The sequence below is a fragment of the Bubalus bubalis genome, chromosome 10, assembly GCF_019923935.1.
Source record: "Bubalus bubalis isolate 160015118507 breed Murrah chromosome 10, NDDB_SH_1, whole genome shotgun sequence".
Taxonomy (NCBI): Eukaryota; Metazoa; Chordata; class Mammalia; order Artiodactyla; family Bovidae; genus Bubalus; species Bubalus bubalis.
In genome coordinates, this window is record NC_059166.1 from 9,222,514 (window position 1) to 9,244,297 (window position 21,784).

A 21,784-nucleotide genomic window follows, 5' to 3' on the forward strand; every position below is an offset into this window, starting at 1 on the left:
ATGACTATTGGAAAAACCACAGCTTTGACTATATGGACCTTTGTCAGCAAACTGATGTCTCTGCTTTTTAATATGCTGTCTAGGTTTGTCATAGCTTTCCTCCCAAGGAGAAAGTGACTTGTAATTTCATGGCTGTTGTCACTGTCCACAGTGATTTTGGAGCCCAAGAAAATAAAATCTGTCACTGCTTCCACTTATTCCCCGTCTATTTGCCATGAAGTGATGAGACTGGATGCCAAGATCTTAGTTTTTTGAATGTTGAGTTTTAAGCCAGCTTTTTCACTCTCCTCTTTCACGCTCATCAGAGGCTCTTTAGTTCCTCTTCATTCTCTGCCATTAGGGTGGTATCATTTGCATATCTGAGGCTGCTGATACTTCTCCTGGCAATCTTGATTCCAGTTTGAGATTCATCCAGCCCAGCATTTCGCATGATGTACTCTGCACAGAAGTTAAGGGTGACAATATACAGCCTTGTCGTACTCCTTTCCCAATTCTAAACCAGTCATTTGTTTGAAGTTTGGTTCTAATTGTTGCCTCTTGATCTGCATACAGATTTCTCAGGAGACAGGTAAAGTGGTCTGGCATTCCAGAAGTGTATGCTTTTACATTTATGTCTATGTTTCATTTAGAAGTTAATTTCTGCACAGAGTATATGGTAAGAATCAAGGTTCTACTTTTTAAATTTTCAGTACAGATATTCAGTTTTTCTGCACCATTTGTCAAAAAGACTATTCCCAGTATGTCAACTAGACTTACTGTGGTGATCATTTCCCAATAGATACAAATACTGAATCATTATGTTGTACATCTGAAATCAATATAATGTTGTATGCTATCATACTTCAACTTAAAAAAAGACTTTTCTTCCCCTTACTGAATTACGTACGCATCTTTTATTTACCTTTGATTACCTTGTAATCTCTACCTTATCTATAGTTATATTCAACTTTTCATTCATAAAATTATTTTAGGTTTTATTTTTCTTCTCTTACTCAAGTCTTGTCATTGATTTGTTTCCAAAGAACAAATTTTGGGGTATTGAACCTGGGCCCAGGCCGTGAAAGCACTGAGTTCTAACCACTGGACCACCAAGGAATTCCCAGCAATTTCTTATGTTTTTGTTATTAACTTCTAACCCATTCAGAAATTACAGTCCGTAATCAGGACACCTACCAATCAAAATCTGTTTTTGTTTTATTAACATCCTAAAATCCAGGGTGGCAAACTATGGCCAGTGGGTCAAATCTGCCCTGCCACCTGTTTTTGAACAGTCCAAAACTACAGTTTTAAAGGATCAGGGAAAAAAATTAGGAGAAGAATATTTTGTTATATGCAAAATTATATAAAATTCAAATTTTAGCATTCATAAACAAGCTTTTAATTTTATCAACAGAAACTTTTCTGGTTTCCTTTCTTGTTATACAGTACTTATATAATATCCTAAAGTGTGATTCCTGGCCCACAAAGCCTAAAATATGTACTATCTGCCCCTTCAAAGAAAAAATCTGTGAAACCTTAGAACATGATCAATTTTTGTAAACATTCAAATGATCCTTGGTTCTCTAATTGGTGAATTCAGAAACTACAAATGTCCATTAGGTCAAGCTTGTTAACTGTGTTGCTCAGATTTTCTAAACCTTTGCTGATTCCTTTTGTTGTTGAAACCTCTCAGTATATCAATGAATTTATCAATCTTTACTTTCAGTTCTATCAATTTCCTTCATGTGTTTTGATATTATTATTAAGTACATATATATTTAAAATATCATCTTAGTAAACTACACCTTTTATCATTATGTGGTAGCACTCTACAAACTAAACATTACTTTCTATCTTTAAGTCTATCTTATCTGAAGGTAATATTTGCTACTCCAGCTTTTTTTTTCTGGATATATGCTTAATATATTTTTTCAGCCTTTTAAACTTGTACACGTCAAGGTTCAGGTATGACTCTTAATAAACACATGGCTATGTTTTTAAAAATGCAATCAGTCAAGCACCATCTTGATTGGTGAAGTCAGTCTATTTACATTTATTCTAATTAGTGGTATTTTGATCCTGTTTCTATCACCTGAATTTACTTTTTCAGTTTGTGTGTGTGTTAGTCGCTCAGTCGTGTCTGACTCTTTGTGATCCCATGGACTGTAGCCCACCAGACTTCTCTGTCCATGGGGTTTTCCAGGCAAGAAGATTGGAGTGGGTTGCCATTTCCTTCTCCAGGGGATCTTCCTGACCCAGAGATCAAACCCGTGTCTCCTGCCTTGCAGGCAGATTCTTTACCATCTGAGCTACCAGGGAAGCAATTTGTATTACCTTTTATATCTTTTCTAACCTAAAAAGAAATTGGTATCTATGATTTTCCCTGTTGCTTATACTTGGAAATGTTCACCTCCTTTAAAATTTGTAGCACTACTAGATTTATCACATTTCAGATAATAATAAAATAAATGAACAAACACAAAAAAGGACATGAACTTTTTGCTGTTTTCCCAGACGGAGTTATAGGTTGTCAGCGACCAGCATGTTTCCATTACGACCATGGCAGAACTGTGTGAGATAACTTCTCGACCGCTCATCTGAAGTTACTGAAAAAATGCTGTTTGCTTAGGAAAACTCGGAATTTTGGTTTCTCCGTCCTTATGTTCCAACCAATTAAATTATTTAGTTTTTCTTAAGGACCAAAAAGATTTTTGACAGACAACACATTAATTCTGCAATAAAATTTAAAAGTCCTTTCATTTTGCAATGATAACACTACTTATTTACATGCAGTTTAACTCATTTATCTTTGTATAAAAGGAGCAGTTTCTTGCTAGAGGCTAAAACATATAGCCAGTGATAAGTCGCTTCTCTGAGATACCAGCAATGTTACAATCACAAAAAATTGGTAATACAGAATGTTTATCGGAAAAGGCAATGGCAACCCACTCCAGTACTCTTGCCTGGAAAATCCCATGGACAGAGGGGCCTGGTGGGCTGCAGTCCATGGAGTTGCTAGGAGTCGGACACGACTGAGCGACTTCACTTTCACTTTTCACTTTCATGCATTGGAGAAGGAAAATGCAACCCACTCCAGTATTCTTGCCTGAAGAATCCCAGGGACGGGGGAGCCAGGTGGGCTGCCGTCTATGGGGCTGCACAGAATCGGACACGACTGAAGCGACTTAGCAGCAGCTGCAGCAGAATGTTTATAGAAACTAATTGGGAGTATTAAATTAGGTCAGCACAGAGTGATAAGACTGTATCAAAACTGGGAAAACAAAACCAGGGGAAAGGAGTTCCCCGTGCTCTAACGGAAACAAGCAGAAAGCCCTTCTTTGCCGGTCTTTCTGATGCAGAGGCTGCTGCATTCCTGCCCTGATGAAAGCGAGCAGCCTGACGGCCCCTGCCCAAGGTAGCCTTTCCTCGGTCGGCCCGAGACCTGTGCCTGGCACAGCCGGCCTGTGACTAATACTATAACATAATGCAGGCACGCCTCCAGACTCATTTCTGAAATAAACGACTCACAATCATTTCCTGAAAAAAGGAGTGATAAAGCTTCACTTGGCTTCTGCCAAATGTTTGGTTACTTCATGACAATGAAAGGCACACTACATAACAAAGATCACCTGTCATTTCTTCTCCAGAGTCTCACGGCTCTCTGGGCAGACTTCAAGGACGGGCCTCCTCCCTCCAGACACCGCTGCCAGCCCACAGCCCTCTGCTCCCTCCACCAGTGAGTCATCGTCATCGGAGCGTGACGCTTCTCAGACAAGCCGTGGCCCCAACAGAATTAAAAGCAAACTCCCCAGAATGCAAGCGCTTAACCATACTTGCTCAGTGGGTTCTGAGGTTTGCAGAATCAGAAGGCCCAAGAGCAAAACTATATAAAAATCTGGATCAGATCACAAGATACAGTGGTTACTTTGGATCAACCTGAAGGGCACAGGCTTTTGTGAGATTCTAGGTGCTTCTAGATGTTCTCTGGTCCATGGAAGCCCATTCAACTCCAGCTCTGAAGTCATCCTCTCTCATTTCTAAAACCCTTTTTCTGTAGCGAACTCTCAATGAAAAGAAAAGCCAAGGGACGACGTGGGGGCAGAGACCACACAGCTACCACCAGAGAAGGCAGAAGCCTCGCTCCTCATCACCAGGACACAGTTAGGCAGCACCCTGGGGCTGATGGTGGTGAAGCCTGAGCTCTATGGACATACTACGAGCACGTGCGTTTCTGCTAAACAGAAAACAGTTTATCGTCTGGGAACAAGACAGAGATTTGGAGTCAACCCTGGGTTCAAAAACTTCCCCGGGTGAGTTACTAGGCCTCCATGGCCTGAGTCCTTTTCTTTGTTAACTCAGAGTAACATCTGCCCAGCAGGGTTCCTGTGGAGACTGAGGGAAGGCCAGCACCGAGTGACAGCCCAAGGTCCCCCTTTGTCGCCTTTCTCCGAGTAGTGCTTTGAAGACCTCGTGTCAGCCAAGGTCTGAAGGTAGGCCTCACCCGATCACTGGGCCCTTCTAGGCAAAGAGTTCACACTTCAATGGATGGGAGAACAACAGCACTCTAGAGACCTTCATGGGCAAGTTCAGAGAAATCTGCACTGGACAGAAAGCCGTGAACAGTTGCTGCTTCAAGGCCCGAAGCTGGTCTCTGGTGATGACCTCCTGGTGACTGTTTAAGGGCAGGTACACCCTGGGGTTGAGGTCTTTGGGTGTCGGCACCTCACAATGCTTCAGGCACCATCACAACTCGTGGGGTCAACCACCACGTCCAGATGGTGTCATAACATTTTCTGTATTTAATCCTATGTAATCCTCTGAGTAGGGTGTCCCTGGTAGCTCAGTTGGTAAAGAATCTGCCTGTAATGCAGGAGACCCCAGTTCAATTCCTGGGTCGGGAAGATCCCCTGGAGAAGGGATAGGCTACCCACTTCAGTATTCTTGGGCTTCCCTGGTGGCTCAGATGGTAAAGCCACCTGCAATGTGGGAGACCTGGGTTTGATTCCTGGGTTGGCAAGATCCCCTGGAGGAGGGCATGGCAACCCACTCCAGTATTCTTGCCTGGAGAAACCCATGGACAGAGGAGCGTGGTGGGCTACAGTCATGGGGTCTCAAAGAGTCGGACATGACTGAGCGACTGAGCACAGTCCTCCTAGTTATCCCTGGAGGCAGATACTGTTACAGTCCCAAGTGTACAGAAGAGGAAACTGAGGTACAGAAGTGAAGTGTCTCCTACAAGGAGTCACGACTGAGAGGCTGACTCCAGAGCTCACACTCGTGGCCACAAGGTCTACCTTCCGGTGACGTGAACTTCTCAGGGCATGGAGGTCTCCACATCTGTGGCTCTATTTCAGGTGAGTTAGCAGGCACAGGGTGGGTGCCATCTCTTCCTTCTTTCTCTCACAGGGGGATATAGGAAACTGATAAGGCCTTCTTAGAGCCCGTCAAAATTAGTACATTGACCTTACCAACTAAATAAACTCACAAAAACAGAACATGGTGCTTTTACTGGAAAGTAGGTTTGCCTCCTGTGATGGTATCTACGAAGTTCCTCAGCCTAACAGTAACTGCTGATAACAGGTTCATTCCCTGCAATTTTCTGTCACTTCACCAGTCTGAATCTCTCAAAGTTGGTGAGCTCGTAGCTTATTTAAGCAACAGCTGGGAAGAGAGATGGTAAGAATTTGTTTCCTTGGAAACGTACAGACAGTTGTGAAGACTATCCCTACAGAGTCAAACAGTCTAAGAAACCCCTCATCAATAAGGTCCCGTGAGGACTCTGGCCTGGCAAATCCTCGGGTGGGACCCGAGTCATTATGCACCTGGGACGGGAGCTCCATGCAGCCGTGCTCCAGGGGAGAAAGAGCCAGGTTGGTGCCATCAGCCACCGGAACCCACCAAGGGGTTTAAAGCAGCACAGCTCGGCGGGTGTCCCGAGAGCAGTGGTTCCCCACCGAGCGGAGACAAACTGGCACTGGAAAGGAGAGGCTAAGCGCCGACCACAGGTGGCCCCCCTAACTGGAACCTGACAGAGCGAGGGCTGAGGAGCAGGTGCTGAGAACGGCACGCGGAGTTCCCCACGAGAGCACGCGGAACCTGACGATGTGGGCAAACACCTTCGCAGGGGCGCAGAGACGCCCGTGCCAGGAGCACTGCAGAGGGTGTGAGTCAACAGGGAAGCACAACACTGATGGTGCAAAACGACTTCGCACACTCAACCGAAGCTCAGAAGGTGGAGATCCTCACGACAGCCGCACGCTGGAGGAGACGGAGGCGCCGTCCTTCCCCTCCAGAGGAAGCTCGGAGCAGGCCCTGGCTTCACTCGCCCGCCTCTGCCCAGCCCCAAGGCGCCTCCCGCCACTCACCTGGGCACCTCGGTCATTGACCAGCTCCACGGACCACCGGCCCTCGTACTGGATCCATACAAATATCCCGCCGTCCGCGTCGCACGTGGCCAGCTTCTGGTACGGCTCGTTCCACCTCACCAGCACGACCTGGAAGACAACCAGGAAGACATTTACTGCTGGGAAGGAGCCCATGGGCAAGGAAGCCATTTACAAAGTTATCAGATCCAGAACTAAAGAGAAAGTGCGGTCAAAGAAAGGATTCAAGGAGGACGGCAGGAGGGAGGAGAGGGCTGGGGGGCAGATCAGCAGAGGAAAGGATGGATGTGTCTCAGGGACTGGCCCACGTGTCAAGACTTCCTGACAAACAGTGGGCATCTGAGCAAACCATACTCAACTCCAGCACGAAAAACGGCCACCATCATGAAAACAGAGAGCAAGCCAGGGCCTGCCTATACCCGCCCTGCCTCCCGCAGCACCAGGATCACTCCTCTGATGGTCCCGTGTGGTGGGAAAGCAATTTTCTCAAAATTCATTGTGTATCTGAATCGGGGGCTCTTTATTTAGCACAGAAAAAAAGAAAAGGTGGGGCCTATTTAATCTCATTTTTTCCCCTAAGTGAAACTTTCTATGTCTTTTCCAAGACTACCTTATTTCCAAATAGTTCAGCATCTAAACACGCCAATTTGGAAAAAAATACACAGTAGAAATAAGTTGCTTGTGATTTATCACAGGGGAAAGATGAAGAAATAATTAACTTCAAAACTGATGCATGTAAGAACTTAATTTTTAAATTTGATAAATTCTGAATCTGGACAAATCATTTTCATCTTTCTCAACTATCACTCCCTTAGCTAAAGGTGGACCTTGCTAGGTGGTTGGTGGCATTGGCCCTCACAGAGCCCAGTGAAACCTGCAAGGACACAGGGCTATCAAGTGGTCACAAGAAGACACAAAACCAGCACCTGGGGTCACTGGGGGCAGGTTCCAGAGTGTGGCCTGACCCGCCCGTGCTGGTGACTGAGATTTCATTCATTCAGCTCTTTTTTAAAACTCTGCAGAGAGCTGAAAGTCTGCAATCTTCTGAGACCTGGCCATCATCAGCCAATCTAACCTAGTCAGTGGCCCCCATGCCAAACGGATACAAGCTCTCCATGGATGTAGGCACTGCCCACTGCCTGCCACTGGCCCATCTGACTTTGTCCTTCCGCCAGGACTGCCTGCCTTGCTCTGGTTGCAGCTCGGCAGGTGCTGCCCTCACCGCCCACCCCCCAACTCCTGTGCCCACAGATCCAGGCTCCCTCCGACCCGGAGCCCCGGCCACCTGAGGGATGGGTGGAGGCACCCTCGCCTCTGAACACTGATGCGCAGGAATGCCACGAGCGTGCCAAACAGCCCCGTGTAAGTTATGAGTCTCATTTGGCTATAGGTTTGAACGGTGGCTGAAAACTATTCCAAGTAGGTTATTTTCAACTCCCAAAGGCATTTTAACAACAGCCAATAATACTGACTGACTGCCTATTACCAACTGTTAGGTTGCGAAGGTAGAAGTTAAGAAATCCTGGTCCGTGTGGAGTTCAGTTCACTGAACAGACATCACATCCTGCTCTATATGCAGAGCTGGGAACATATGACAGACAGGAGGTGGATGGTGAGGAGCAACAAATCCAGACCCATTATCTTAAAGTCTAGTTTCTAAAGGGGCTTCCCTGGTGGTTCAGCAGTAAAGAATTTGCCTGCAATTCGATCCCCGGGTCGAGAAGAACCCCGGGAGAAGGAAATGGCAAATTGTTCCAGTACTCTTGCCTGGGAAATTCCATGGACAGAGGAGCCTGGTGGGCTATACAGTCCCCTGGGCCACAAAGAGTCAGACACGACTGAGAGACTAAGACTTCCACTTTCAACTTGTTTTAATTTTTAAAATTCTGTATTTAAATTACTGATCCAATTCTTAAGTGTCTTTAAACGCACCAAATGTGTCATAAAATTTAGAATTACCAAGCAGCCAACTTCATAAACTTCTTTCAGACCCAGTGGTGCCTGGCCCGAGCAGTGCTCACCACAGCGTGCCACAATCTGGTCCCCGAGACACGCTCAGCATCCAAGCCCACAGCCACTCGTGCATTTCAGAACAGTGACGGGAGGACCAGTGTGACTAATAAGAATGTGATCGATTTTAAACTATTTAAGTTAAATACGGTAAACATTCGTCTACTATAGTCTTCCTTGCTGCTGCTGCTGCTGCTAAGTCACTTCAGTCGTGTCCGACTCTGTGTGACCCCATAGACGGCAGCCCACCAGGCTCCGCCGTCCCTGGGATTCTCCAGGCAAGAACACTGGAGTGGGTTGCCATTTCCTTCTCCAGTGCATGAAAGTGAAAAGTGAACGTGAAGTCGCTCAGTCGTGTCCGACTCTTTGCAACCCTATGGACTGCAGCCTACCAGGCTCTTCTGTCCATGGGATTTTCCAGGCAAGAGTACTGGAGGTGGGGTGCCACTGCCTTCTCCGATAGTCTTCCTTACAGAATAGTATTTTGATGACAAGGCATCATCATTCAGAAAACAGAGGCGAGTCACATTTTCTATACTTTTGCCTTTTTCCTTTAACATGCATTGCCACATATGGTTGCACATTTAGTTATCAGCATCAGTAAAACCTCTCCTTGAGAACAGCCTGCATAGTCACAGCATGACATGGATACAAAAGAGCAGAGGTAAAAAAAAATATTTTACAGTTATTTCTAACATTAAAAATGTCTTGGTCTTGTGGTAACACTAGTGGTTGTTGGACAAACAAAAAGTTCACAGACTCGACTTCATCTTTTCGTAATTCCAGATGAGTTGAGACTCAGCAGTTAACAGAATGCAGCCCCCATCCACACACTACTTTGCTGGGAGTGTAACTGGTGTAATGCAATATAGGTGGGTTGCTCCCCTAAATTAAGAGAAATCTTTCCAGTGACTCTTGGTTTAAAAATAAAGTTTTCAAAGGCAGTGTTGTTTCCCTGGGTTAGTTTTCTCATTTCCTCTCTCGTCTGTGATTCCGAGCCACCCGTCTTATCTCCCGGCAGCTTATTTCCTGTTCTCCCAATCCCTCCAGTCTGCCTGGCAGAGTCAGGACATACCAGAGTGCTGAGGAATTGCCGAGCGAGCGGGGCCAGCTGGGTTCTCAGTCGCCCAGATCACACGGCAGGGTGCTGAGCAGAGCCCAGAGCGTTCCATGGCAGAGCCTTCCTTCCCTCTTAGAGGAAGATGGGGCTCCTCTTTGCTTTGGGCACAAAAGCATTAAGGATGTTAGGTGAAGCGTGCATTCTACTGAACAGACAGCATGTAAGTCAAGTTTTGACTTAGGTCTTTGATTATTCCCCCAAAATGCTAGCCTGCCAAAATAAGATTTCTATTGTTTTATAGTTATTCTTATCAATAAATACTTATGGAGGAATATTAAAGACAGAGAAATTCACAGTAAAAATGCAATGCAGGTCTGTGGAAGGCCTCTTTGGGCTGTTCTGTAATGCCCTCAATAAGTCACTTCACCTTCTATTCCTGGCACTATTTTTAGACAGAACAAAGCCCTAGTGTCAGCTAATCCACCTCAAGGATGTTCATCTTTTGAGACAGGAACCCTTCAAATAGTGTTGGTAGAAAAACTGATGCTTTTGAATTGTCATGCTAGAGAAGACTCTTGAGAGTCCCTTGGACAGCAAGGAGATCAAACCAGTCAATCCTAAGGGAAATCAGTCCTGAATATTCACTGGAAAGACTGACGCTGAAGCTCTAATACTTTGGCCACCTGATGCAAAGAACGGACTCATTAGAAAATAAGATGCTGATGCTGGGAAACAGTGAAGGCAGGAGGAGAAGGGGAAGACAGAGGATGAGATGGTTGGATGGCATCACTAACTCGATGGACATGAGTCTGAGCAAGCTCCAGGATTTGGTGATGGACAGGGAGGCCTGGCGTGCTGCAGTCCACGGGGTCACAAAGAGCTGGACACGACTGAGTGACTGAACTGATGATTCAAAAATGTTCCATTCTAAAACAAGGGAGTTAACCTCCTATATCTGGAAGAACATAGATAGACTACAAAAGCATCTGATTCTCAAAACAGCCTGGTACCTGGAGCAGGCATTCTCATCTTCACTTTATAGAAAAGGAAACAGGTTCAGGGAGGTTCCCTTGCCCACAGCACCCAACTGGCGAGAGGCAGAGAAAGGCTCGGAACCAGGCACACTCATCCCTGGTTCTTTGCGTCTTCCTAATTACAAAGTGAAGTCAGGCATAATCATTTTAGGAGCCTATTTTGGGGGGAATACTGATTCATGCTAGGAAAATGATTGTCCTTGTGAATACTCGATTTTTTTTAATTAGAATGCTGAAATATCTAGTCTAGAATTTTTGACCATCCAAAATGAGCTATAAAAAATTGTTCAGACGGGCTTCCCTGCTGGCTCAGTGGTAAAGAATCCGCCTGCCAATCAATGCAGGAGACACGGGTTCGATCCCTCGGTTGGGAAGATCCCACACTCCGTGGAGCAACCAAGCCCATCTACCACAACTACTGAGGCCCCAGTGCCCTACAGCCCATGTTCTGCAACAAGAGAAGCCATTGCAATGAGAAGCTTGCACATCGCAACTAGAGAGTAGGCCATGCTCGCCACAACTAGGGAAATCCCATGTGGCAACGAAGACCCAGCACAGCCAAAAATGATCAATAAAAAATAAATAATTTTTCTAATGTTGAGAAAACTAGAAAAACAATCTTGGGGCAGAATCAGGAGACATAAGCACAAATGATGAGAAGTCCATGAGAAGTACGTGAAAGAAGGCTTTCTAACAAGGAGCAGGAGCACTGCCTATCCGTGGAAGGGGCTGTCTTCAAAAGGAACCTGGAACGCTGGAGACAAGAGGCGGGACAGCCAACTGCCAGGGGTACCTAGGGGCAACGCATCTAACCGGGCTGGGGCAGGGGGCTACAACTAGGGGACCTCCATATTACCATCCATCCAACTCCGAGACGACAAATCAAAGTTAAATATGGCCTTAGCATTAGTGATGTTACCGCCTCAAAAAAAAAAAAAAAAAAAAAAAGGCTGATTTAAGCTCTTAAGCATCTACCAAGTGATAAACTGCCACTAAATTTGCCAAACGGAAATTCAATTATTAAAGTAGTTAACTTGGCTATTTGAATTAAAGTTTTATATATTACATATTATTAATACTCTTTGTCAACCAGGTGTGTACTTTAGTGATTTATAATACACTTAACCTAGTAGATTAATTTTCAAGATGTTCCTCTCCAGCTCTCAGAGAAGCTAAGACAGCCGGATTCTCAGCATCTTGCTCTTTAAAATCCCTATCTCTCAGTCCAGCACATCGAGCATTCGGTCAGGAAACAGCACTTCTCCAGGCACATGGCCAGGCTACCAACTGAAGACAGAACCTCAGCTCACCCCCCGACAGGCTGACGCTGACCCCAGCCAACAGCAGGCCTCTCAGCTCCGGAGAGCAGGACACAGCCGGAACCAGGACGCTTCTCACTGACCGCAGAAAACCCGAGTGGCAGTCTGCTCTCTAACACCCTGCAGCTTCATTGTGTCTGAAAAAGGAAGTCAGCCTAGACCATTTCTGAAGATCCTTCCAGCTCTAATACTTTCACACACTGAATTCTATTTGGACAAGTACTAAACAAATACAGCATACCTACTCCTAAGTGCAATATCCTACAAAACTTAAATACTGATATATTTAGCACCCAAGAAAAAAAATCTAGCACATGGATCATGACATACCACCTGGTAGGAGGGTACGTAATTGATGGGAGGGGGTGCATCTGAGAGAATATGTTATCATAACTCGATTCAGAGTCTGACATGAAATACAAGTTTCTTTCTAAGTGCTTGCTTATGATTTTTAAAACATGAGTGATGTTGCATTTTAAGTAATTAGTTCAAGAGTTACAAATAGAACTGCCTTATGACCCAGCAATCCCACTGCTGGGCATACACACTGAGGAAACCAGAATTGAGACACGTGTACCCCAATGTTCATCGCAGCACTGTTTATAATAGTGAGGACATGGAAGCAACCTAGATGTCCAGCAGCAGATGAATGGATAAGAAAGCTGTGGTACATATACACAATGGAGTATTACTCAGCCATTAAAAAGAATACATTTGAATCAGTTCTAATGAGGTGGATGAAACTGGAGCCTATTATACAGAGTGAAGTAAGCCAGAAAGAAAAACACCAATACAGTATACTAACGCATATATATAGAATTTAGAAAGACGGTAACAGTAACTCTGTATATGAGACAGCAAAAGAGACACTGATGTATAGAACAGTCTCGTGGACTCTGTGGGAGAGGGAGAGGGTGGGATGATTTGGGAGAATGGCATTGAAACATGTATAATATCATATATGAAATGAATAGCCAGTCCAGGTTTGATGCAGGATACAGGATGCTTGGGGCTGGTGCACTGGGACGACCCAGAGGGATGGTACGGGGAGGGAGGGGGAGGAGGATTCAGGATGGGGAACACGTGTACACCTGTGGCGGATTCATGTTGATATATGGCAAAACCAATACAATATTGTAAAGTTAAAAAATAAAATAAATTTAAAAAAAAAAAAGTTACATAAAAACCGAGTCTCTATGTATAGTGACAGTTAATTTTATGTGTCAAGTTCACTGTGCCCCTTTGGATTTTGGAGGCTACATGTCCCTAATTTGGGTGTGACAATCCGGCCTGTTTACCTAGTGACCCCAAAAGCTGCTGATTTTGAGTGGGGTCCAGAAGAAGAGAGAGCTCCTCATGGATCAGGCCACCATGTGACCTGCTCTGTGTCCCAGGTCATGTGATCCAGCAGATCCTGTGGTACCCAAAGCATCAGTGTCAGAAAGGGATGCTGTCTGGAGCCTTTGGTGGAAGAATCTTGGTGCAGGCCTCGGGGTTTGGAGCACAGCCCTGCCATCCTCCACAGACAACGACTCTCCTTCTGAGAAACAGCTCTTGGCCTGAAACAGACGGAACACTTAACCACGGGCCAGCAAGTCTCCATGAGACCTGAGCTGCCCATCAGGACCTGGGTATTACCTGACCACCAGCGATAAGTTAAAATATCAACATTTTGGTCAAAACTCATGTATTTTTCCTTTTTAATCTTTTTTTCTAATCACGGAAACATACACTAAGTAAAACTCAAACATTACAGAAGTATATAAATAGAAAATGAACATTTCTTGAAATGCTGTCTTAACTATTTGGCGCACATTCCTTGAGATCCATATCTCCTGTTCCCTGGCGAACAGACCTGCGTGACATCTTAATCCAAATAAATGTGCATTCACCCTCCTCTTTCTAACAGCAAGTTTCTCACATCACCTCCCAACTAGTTGGGATGTGAGAAACCTCCCAACTCCCAACCTCCCAACTCCATTTCCTGTCATAATCTCTGCACACATTATTACCTTGCCTTCAAATAATTTCCTGTTCTTCTATTTTGTACTTAAACGGAACCACAAACTCACGGGCTGCTTCTGCTGTCTGTCCCCACATCACAAGACCCAGGTGCCTGGGAAGAGCAGCTCCTTGGTAAAAAGCTCATGTTAACCAGCCAGGACTTACTCAGGAAAGTGACAGGAGTCCTCCCCCGAACACACCACTGACTCATCTTCATCAGAGTCCCTCAGGGTCCTCCCGAAGGTCTGTCCCCCCAGAGGGGTCCTCAGGACTCCGGGAACTGACTCAGTCGAGACCCACCACAGGGGTGAGTTTTCCGACTTTCTCAGCGGGCAGCCACACGAGGGCACAAGCCAGCCACTGCTGGCCGCTCGGCCTCGAGACACAGAACGCACATGAGGACCAGCGTCATGCGAGAGCCACAGCGGAGCTGGCCTCTCACGAGGGGCTTTTCCCGCCCGAATTAACCTGCACCTGCTCCCCACCTCCTGCTCAGCCACCCCACACTGTATCTCAGTGTGGGACACAGTCCCAGCCTGAGGGTACTGCCTGATTGTTGTCTGAATGGATTCCAAGTGGAAAAGTAGCGCACTCAAGGATGGAATTACAGACTGGTATTTAGTTTTGCTTTTTTATTGAAATACAGTTGATTTACAGTGTTGGGCTTCCCTGATAGCTCAGTTGGTAAAAAATCTACCTGCAATGCGACAGACCCGGGTTTGATTCCTGGGTCAGGAAGATCTGCTGGAGGAGGGATAGGCTACCCACTCCAGTATTTTGGGGCTTCCCTTGAGGCTCAGCTAGTAAACAATCTGTCTGCAGTACAGGAGATCTGGGTTCGATCTCTGGGTTGGGAAGATCCCCTGGAGAAGGGTACAGCTACCCACTCCAGTATTCTGGCCTGGAGAATTTCATGGACTGCACATAGTCCATGGGGTCTAAAAGAGTCGGACACGACTGAGCAACTTTCACTTTCACTTACAACGTTGCATTAGTTTCAGGTGTACAACAAAGTGATTCAATTATACATATACACGCTCTTTTTCAGATTTTTTTCCTTTATAGATCATTATAAGATATTGAGTATAGTTCCCTGTGCTATATAGTAGGTCCTTGTTGGTTACTATTTTATATATAGTAGTGTGTATATGTTACTCTCAAATTCTTAAATGATCCCTCCCTCTGCCTCATTTTTTTTCTTTTAATCAGTTAGCAGATAGCATTGACTATAACTATTGTTTCAAAATTATTTATATCACAAAAATTAAGTAAAGAATGGATGTCTGTGAGAAAATAGAAAGGAAAACAGTACAGTTTTGTACTGAAAACCATAGTCACATTAAAATTAACTGAACTTTCTCTGACTTCGCAGTTAAAGGGAAGGAAACCAGAATTTTAAATACTCTTGTTAGAAAATCCTTGGATGCATCTCACTGTACATTTGGTTGCATTTCAACTTTTTCTGAGACATAGTTATTATGAAGATAACACCATATGGAAGGAATGAATCATCTGTGGGAGGTCAACTCAGAACTGGGTTTTGGGCGATGTTTGTGCTTTTGAAGCTCAAGGCAGCACAAAAGAATTCTATTTAACTTGTCCTCAGAGCATCCCTGGGAACCTTCACAACTTTCTCAGTAAGTCAGGGAACGTTCTCGTTCAACAACATACATCCAAGTTTTATCCAAAGCCTTCCCATGACTTCTCTCTGAGCCAGCATGAAGACTCAGGATCCTAAAAATCATCCTGAATACCACACTGCTTTTGAAAGATTAATTTTAACCACATTGTGGTACAGACTGAAACACTTCTACAAAACCAGATGGTCACAGAGAATTAGAAAGAAGTCATATCCATTGAAAAAAAAAAAAAAGAAAGAAAATAAGAACAGAGTGAGGAGATGCAGTCTCCACCTACTAGGGTGACTCCAACGTACAGTAGAAGTTAATAGACAGCACTCTAAGTGAGCTCAGTGAGAAGCCCAGGCTCAGGTGAGCTTCGGACTGTGGGATGAGTCTCTGGGTCTGGAGTGCTCACTACCTGCTGAAGGCTGGTAAGGCCTCACCCACACCCTCGGCCCAAGGCTCCACCACACAGGGGTCCTTGGAGCACCTTCAAATGGAAGGGCCCAGCACAGCTCCGGCTCTGGCACTCGCCATTGTCTGATACCTTCCGTTTAATTCTTGGGTTGTGGGAGACACTTCACACAAAGACCCAGAACGTGCACAAAGGATGAAAGTGTGAGCACATGTTCACTGAGCTCTGTCTGAACAACAGGTCAACCTGAACCACAACTACCTGCAGCTGTTCTCTTCTCAACTGAGAGGCCTTACCGAGACCTTAGCTGCTGCTTGCTTACTTCAGCACACAGCCAAGAATACCATTCTGTCCCATCAATGGTTCCATGTTAGGAAATGAAATGCCATCACTCTTTTACGTTACACAATGCACAGAAATACACAAAATAAATATACTTAGGAGGGTGAAAAGCCCTGCTGAGCTTCTTCTCAAACTGAAGTATGATTTTCACCCTTTGAAAGGCTAGAACAGAAATTCGGCATTAATAACTGCATACAAAACTACTACCAAGAGGATTTAAGTCATTTTCAACGATGCAATTATTTACAAGAAATACTGAGGTGGCAGACTGCAGCATTAATAGGGATATGACACTGGGTTTACACCCCAATTAAAATGCATAGGACACAGTGGAGGAGCCTGAGGCACTTCATATATTTATTGAGGATTTGCCCTGCGCCAGACACACGCTGGAGCTAGAGAGGCAGCCAAGTCTGGCACTTGGCTCACACGCTCGAGAAGCTCTCAGGACTGGGGGGCAGACAAGCAACTGTCCAGCCACCAGCTCAGTGAGATGCTAGGAACGCTCTATGTGGAGGCTTCATTAGCACAGGTCTCTGCAGGAAAGGCATTTTCAGGTGTCTCCAACCCCCAGGGCCAGGGCACTGTTAGCATTCCCTGCAAAAACACTAATTATCTAGAATTCCTTCAAAAGGCAAGAGATTTCTGCCCAATACTCCCTTTTAGAGTGAAAATTGGGGTGGGCTTTTTGCCAGCTGCAAACAAAAAATTATAATTATAGATTCCCCAATATATTTGGCACTTGAGATTTCCACTTCAAAATACTTCTCAGTGTTTCATTTTCTGTGCATATGTGCCTCTGCAGTATAACTTACCACTAGATCTCAGTCAACAGCCTGAAATCCCTGAAATGTACTTTCAGTTCTTTTTAAACCTAAATTCCTAGTTAGTAACTCTGTATTTGCATTTAGTTCTATATTTCCATTTACTAAAGTTCAAATATTTTCCATCTTGCTGAAGATCAATTATTCTACCCATCTCTAGAGCCTGTTGGCAGATGCAAACGTAACATTCTTTGTGAAGGGAATTACCAAAGGCAACGTGAATGGTCAAAGAATTCAGCCACTGTTTTACTAACCTGTAAAAACAAGAGTCAGCTCTATTCCATCATGAGTACTGCTAACCAAAAACAGGGCACATGCCTTGCCAGCCCCTGGTGAGTCGCATCACCTGCTGAGCCTTGGTTTGCTCAATCTGTAAACAGAGGTGTTAGCACGTGACCAACAGGACTGCTGCAAGAGCAACTGGAGAGAAGTCACCACCGTTCGGTTCTAGACTTGCCATCATCTCCTGAGTTCTTCACACATATCACCTCCCTTAATCCTCCCGCAAACCCGCTATGGGTAATGAGGACCATCCTCACTGCAAAGGTGAGGAAACTGCGGTTTAGAGGTGCTCATCAGTTTCTCTCGAGTCTCTCAGCAAGTGGAGACAGACTCAGCAATGACCCTGGTCGGTCAGACCCCAAAGCCTGTCTTTATCTCTGAACTGCCTGCCTTCCTCTTAGAGACGATGCATGCAAGTCTGGGGCCAGGGCCTGGATGGAACAAGTCCCATAAACAGCATCCACAGTAGTGGCTGCTATTAAGAAGCACATCGGTTTTTAATGCTGGTGAGGAATCCTCAGCCCTCAGAGTGGCCTGGGCGTCATATCCCACCCATGTTCTCGTGAGCAGTAATAACCCAGCCTCCCGCCTCCCTTCCAGCCCCCAGACCGCTGCCCGCCCCGGCCTGAACCATATCCCCTGCACCCCCTCACTCCCTCCCATCAGCTTGGCTAGGCAGTCTCCCAAAGCCCACCCCAAATGGGTGCGTCCAAGGTTCACCCACTGCCCAGCTCTCAGCAGGGAGAAAGCACACAGCCCCGGAGGCGATCTGAGCCCTTCACCCTGTGTCTTTGGCTGTAGGAGTGGAGCTGGACCCCTCGTCGAGTTTGGCCCCACTCACCCCACGTCGCTCATCCGTCTCCCCTGAGAGCCCCTCCTTCAGTGAACTGTTCCAACCCCCATGGAGCAAGAAGGATCATCTCCGTGCAACAACTCAGACCCCATCTCAGACTCTGCTTCGAGGGCACCAAACCAGAGATGCTCTGTAAGTGTGCAAGATGAGAAACTTGGTCAGTGGCTCACCAAGTCCTGCCCCAGGTTCAGCAGCACAGAACCACCTGGGAATTTGTGGGAAAATGCAAATTCTCAGGCTGCCGAAGACCAGGTGATCAGAAATTCTGGGTTGAACTTTTGGCAACCAGCAGAGTCTCAAAAACCGGTTTGGGAGCTCACCTGGGCCCTGAAGGCAGGGCAGTAGTGACACCCAGGGACTGGAAAATGCTTCAGCTCCAGGTGCACCTCCTACCAGGAGCTCCAGGAAGGGCACTCGCGAGAGGCCTGAGCAGCAGGAAAACACACACATGCAGACAGACAGACAGACAGACACACACACACACACACACACACACGGGAGAAGGCAACAGGGAGAGAGGGCCTCTGCGTGTGTTCAGAACTTATTTCTCCAGCAGAAATAGGAAAGGTAAGATTCACTCTGTAAAATTTTTGGTAAGAGCAAGGGATTGAATTGGAAAAGGGTGGCCATTTGCAGTTAAACTTTACACAAATTCAAGAGAAGTCTGGGTATTCACATTTACAAGGCTGAAAATTCCTGTTGTCCAGTGGAAGCCTGATCAACAGTCCCGGGGAGACTGCAGTCACATGGCTGACTCCTGACAGTTTTGAACATGAGGTCATTTTTCAAGAGGACAGAAACCATCGACCAAAGACTCTAGTGAAGAAGAGCACATGACCCACCTTGGAAGGAAAACATGCCAGCATGAGGCAAAGAGAGCTGTGGTCCTGACCACATGGCAGAGGCCTTGTTACCCCCACGGAGTCTCAGGACTGGCTCAGGGCTCGGCAGGCAAACCCCACAACCACCTCCCACTGACCCAGGTGCCCCAGGTGTGCCCAAGGCAATCCACGGGATGCGGGGAGACGGCAAACAAAAATGTTATAAATAATATTTAATACATGAACTACAGTGCGGTCCCCTTTCCCAGACTGGGAAAGGTTACCCAGTTGAGATACGACAGGCTGGGCCCTGGAGGGGAGCAGGAGCTGTACGGGCCCTACACGCCCAGGGCCGGGTTCAGCGTGCACCCAGCGTAACTAAGCCAGCCTCACAGAGAGGATAACCAGCTTTGAAAGGACACTTCCAAGGAAAACAAAGGTGAAGATAAAACTAATTATGCAGCACAAGCACAAACAAGAAAACGGCAGGACTGACATTTTTCCTACAGTCAGAATGGGTCTTCACCAGCCAGAAAAGTATAGGGCTGATCCAGACAGACCTGACAGGACATGGCTTCCATGTGTGTATAAAACATATATGGATACTAAACACGTAAGTATGTGTATATGTCAGTGCGCCAGTTGCTCAGTCGTGTCCAACTCTTTGTGACCCCATGGACTGTAGCCCACCAGGCTCCTCTGTCCATGGGATCCTCCAGGCAAGAATACTGGTGTGGGTTGCCATTTACTTCTCCAGGGGATCTTCCCAACCCAGGGACTGAACCCACAACCACTGCACTGGCTGGTGGATTCTTTACCACTGAGCCACGAGGGAACTTCACCAGCTCCAGGCCTGGGCAGTCACACCACGTGGTTAGCTACATCCAAGACAGGAGGAGCCTGCCCACCGTGAGCCTGGCATGGAGAAGTGGTGATGCCTTTCCCCAATGTGGCATTTACCAGGGGTGATGTGCTGGCTTCACAGATCAGAGTGGCCAGAGACTGCAGGCTCCCCAGGGTTGGCCCGCGGGCCCAGTGAGGGAGGTGGGAACCTTGGCTGTTGGCTGGGGCACCTGGTACACCCGCATGGTCATCACCCAGATGAGGGTCAGGACACATCCCCCCAATGCACGGCACATGCTGCACGCTGGCGAGTTTACAAGGAAGGAACTTTAGAAATGGAAGGAGCACGAAGGACTCTGACCCGCCCTCATCCTTCTCCCCCAAAGCAGCCCCTCAGATCCTCATTTCGGAGGTGGCCTCCCTGAACCTGAGGGATGGAGCGCCAGCATCTCCAAGGATGGAGGGACATGAGAGGGCTGGACGGACAAGGCCTCGCTAGGTCACCCCAGTTCCCTGCGCTGAGCCAAGGCCCTTCTGTCATGTCGTGTTCCCACCACCCCTCCCCTCATCAAGCCAGCACCAGACACCCAGGATTAACCACGGCTTCATGGCTCATTTCCTCACGATGGCTCTCATCTCATGTAACACTTACATTAAACAAACGTGCGGGCTTTGCGCTTGTCTCTCTCTTGTTAGGAGACCCAGCTGAGAACGGAAGATGGGTACAGGAGACGCTTACTCCTCCTCGACCCACTAGCCTGCTGGAGCCAAGGGAGTCAGGCCGGCGCGAACCTAACCTGGACAGTTTTCTGGGTCTCCATCTGCCCTCATCAACTCCTAGTATCGTTCTGACTCAAAACATTCAAAATTTCGTGATATATGAAAAAGCAGGAGGTCATCGGTGTATTTCATACAACAAAATAAACCTAGTCTCCATAAATGAGGAGGACAGGATTGCCAACGTAACAGAAGCAGTATTACAGCTCCACCTGGGCCCTGCGTGAGCTGGTTCTGCAGATGAGGACAAGGGCCGAGGCCACGCATTAGCCAAGGGGGTCTACATCTTAATGCAGTCACAAAGAATGTCCCAAAGCCCATGGGCTTGTCTCCTGGTTACGCCTCAGACCCGAGGGGGCGAGCTGGGGGCTGATGGGGATTCCAGTGTCGGTGCCAGCATCCATGGCAATGGAGAGAGCAGGGCCGGAGAAAACCAGGCAGAGCTGTTTGAGGTTTTGTAGATAATTCATTGGCCAAAGCCAATGAATTCAGTTCAGTTCAGTTCAGTCGCTCAGTCGTATCCGACTCTTTGAGACCCCATGAATGGCAGCACACCAGGCCTCCCTGTCCATCACCAACACCCAGAGTTCACTCAGACTCCCGTCCATCGAGTCAGTGATGCCATCCAGCCATCTCATCCTCTGTCATCCCCTTCTCCTCCTGTCCCCAATCCCTCCCAGCATCAGAGTCTTTTCCAATGAGTCAGCTCTTCGAATCAGGTGGCCAAAGTACTGGAGTTTCAGCTTTAGCATCATTTCTTCCAAAGAAATCCCAGGGCTGATCTCCTTCAGAATGGACTGGTTGGTCTCCTTGCAGTCCAAGGGACTCTCAAGAGTCTTCTCCAACACCACACTTCAAAAGCATCAATTCTTCAGAAGCGCTCAGCCTTCTTCACAGTCCAACTCTCACATCCATACATGACCACAGGAAAAACCATAGCCTTGACTAGACGAAACTTTGTTGGCAAAGTAATGTCTCTGCTTTTGAATATGCTATCTAGGTTGGTCATAACTTTCCTTCCAAGGAGTAAGCGTCTTTTAATTTCATGGCTTCAGTCACCATCTGCAGTGATTTTGGAGCCCGGAAAAACAAAGTTGGACACTGTTTCCACTGTTTCCCCATCTATTTCCCATGAAGTGATGGGACCGGATGCCATGATCTTCGTTTTCTGAATGTTGAGCTTTAAGCCAACTTTTTCACTCTCCACTTTCACTTT

The 21,784-nt window shown here is 46.5% G+C and overlaps 1 protein-coding gene across 7 annotated transcripts in view; it reads right to left on the reverse strand.

Moving 5' to 3' along the window:
• Positions 1-21,784, reverse strand: part of TULP4 (TUB like protein 4) — a 223,062-nt gene that overhangs the window by 65,243 nt on the left and 136,035 nt on the right. For 6 of the 7 annotated variants that reach the window (XM_044924040.1, XM_044924042.1, XM_025294333.2 and 3 more), the window contains one exon: positions 6,345-6,473. In XM_044924040.1, the coding sequence (XP_044779975.1) occupies positions 6,345-6,473 (129 nt within the window). Of the gene's footprint in view, positions 1-6,344; positions 6,474-13,083; positions 13,345-21,784 lie in introns of all 7 variants that reach the window. The other variant, XM_044924044.1, reaches the window with a different exon arrangement.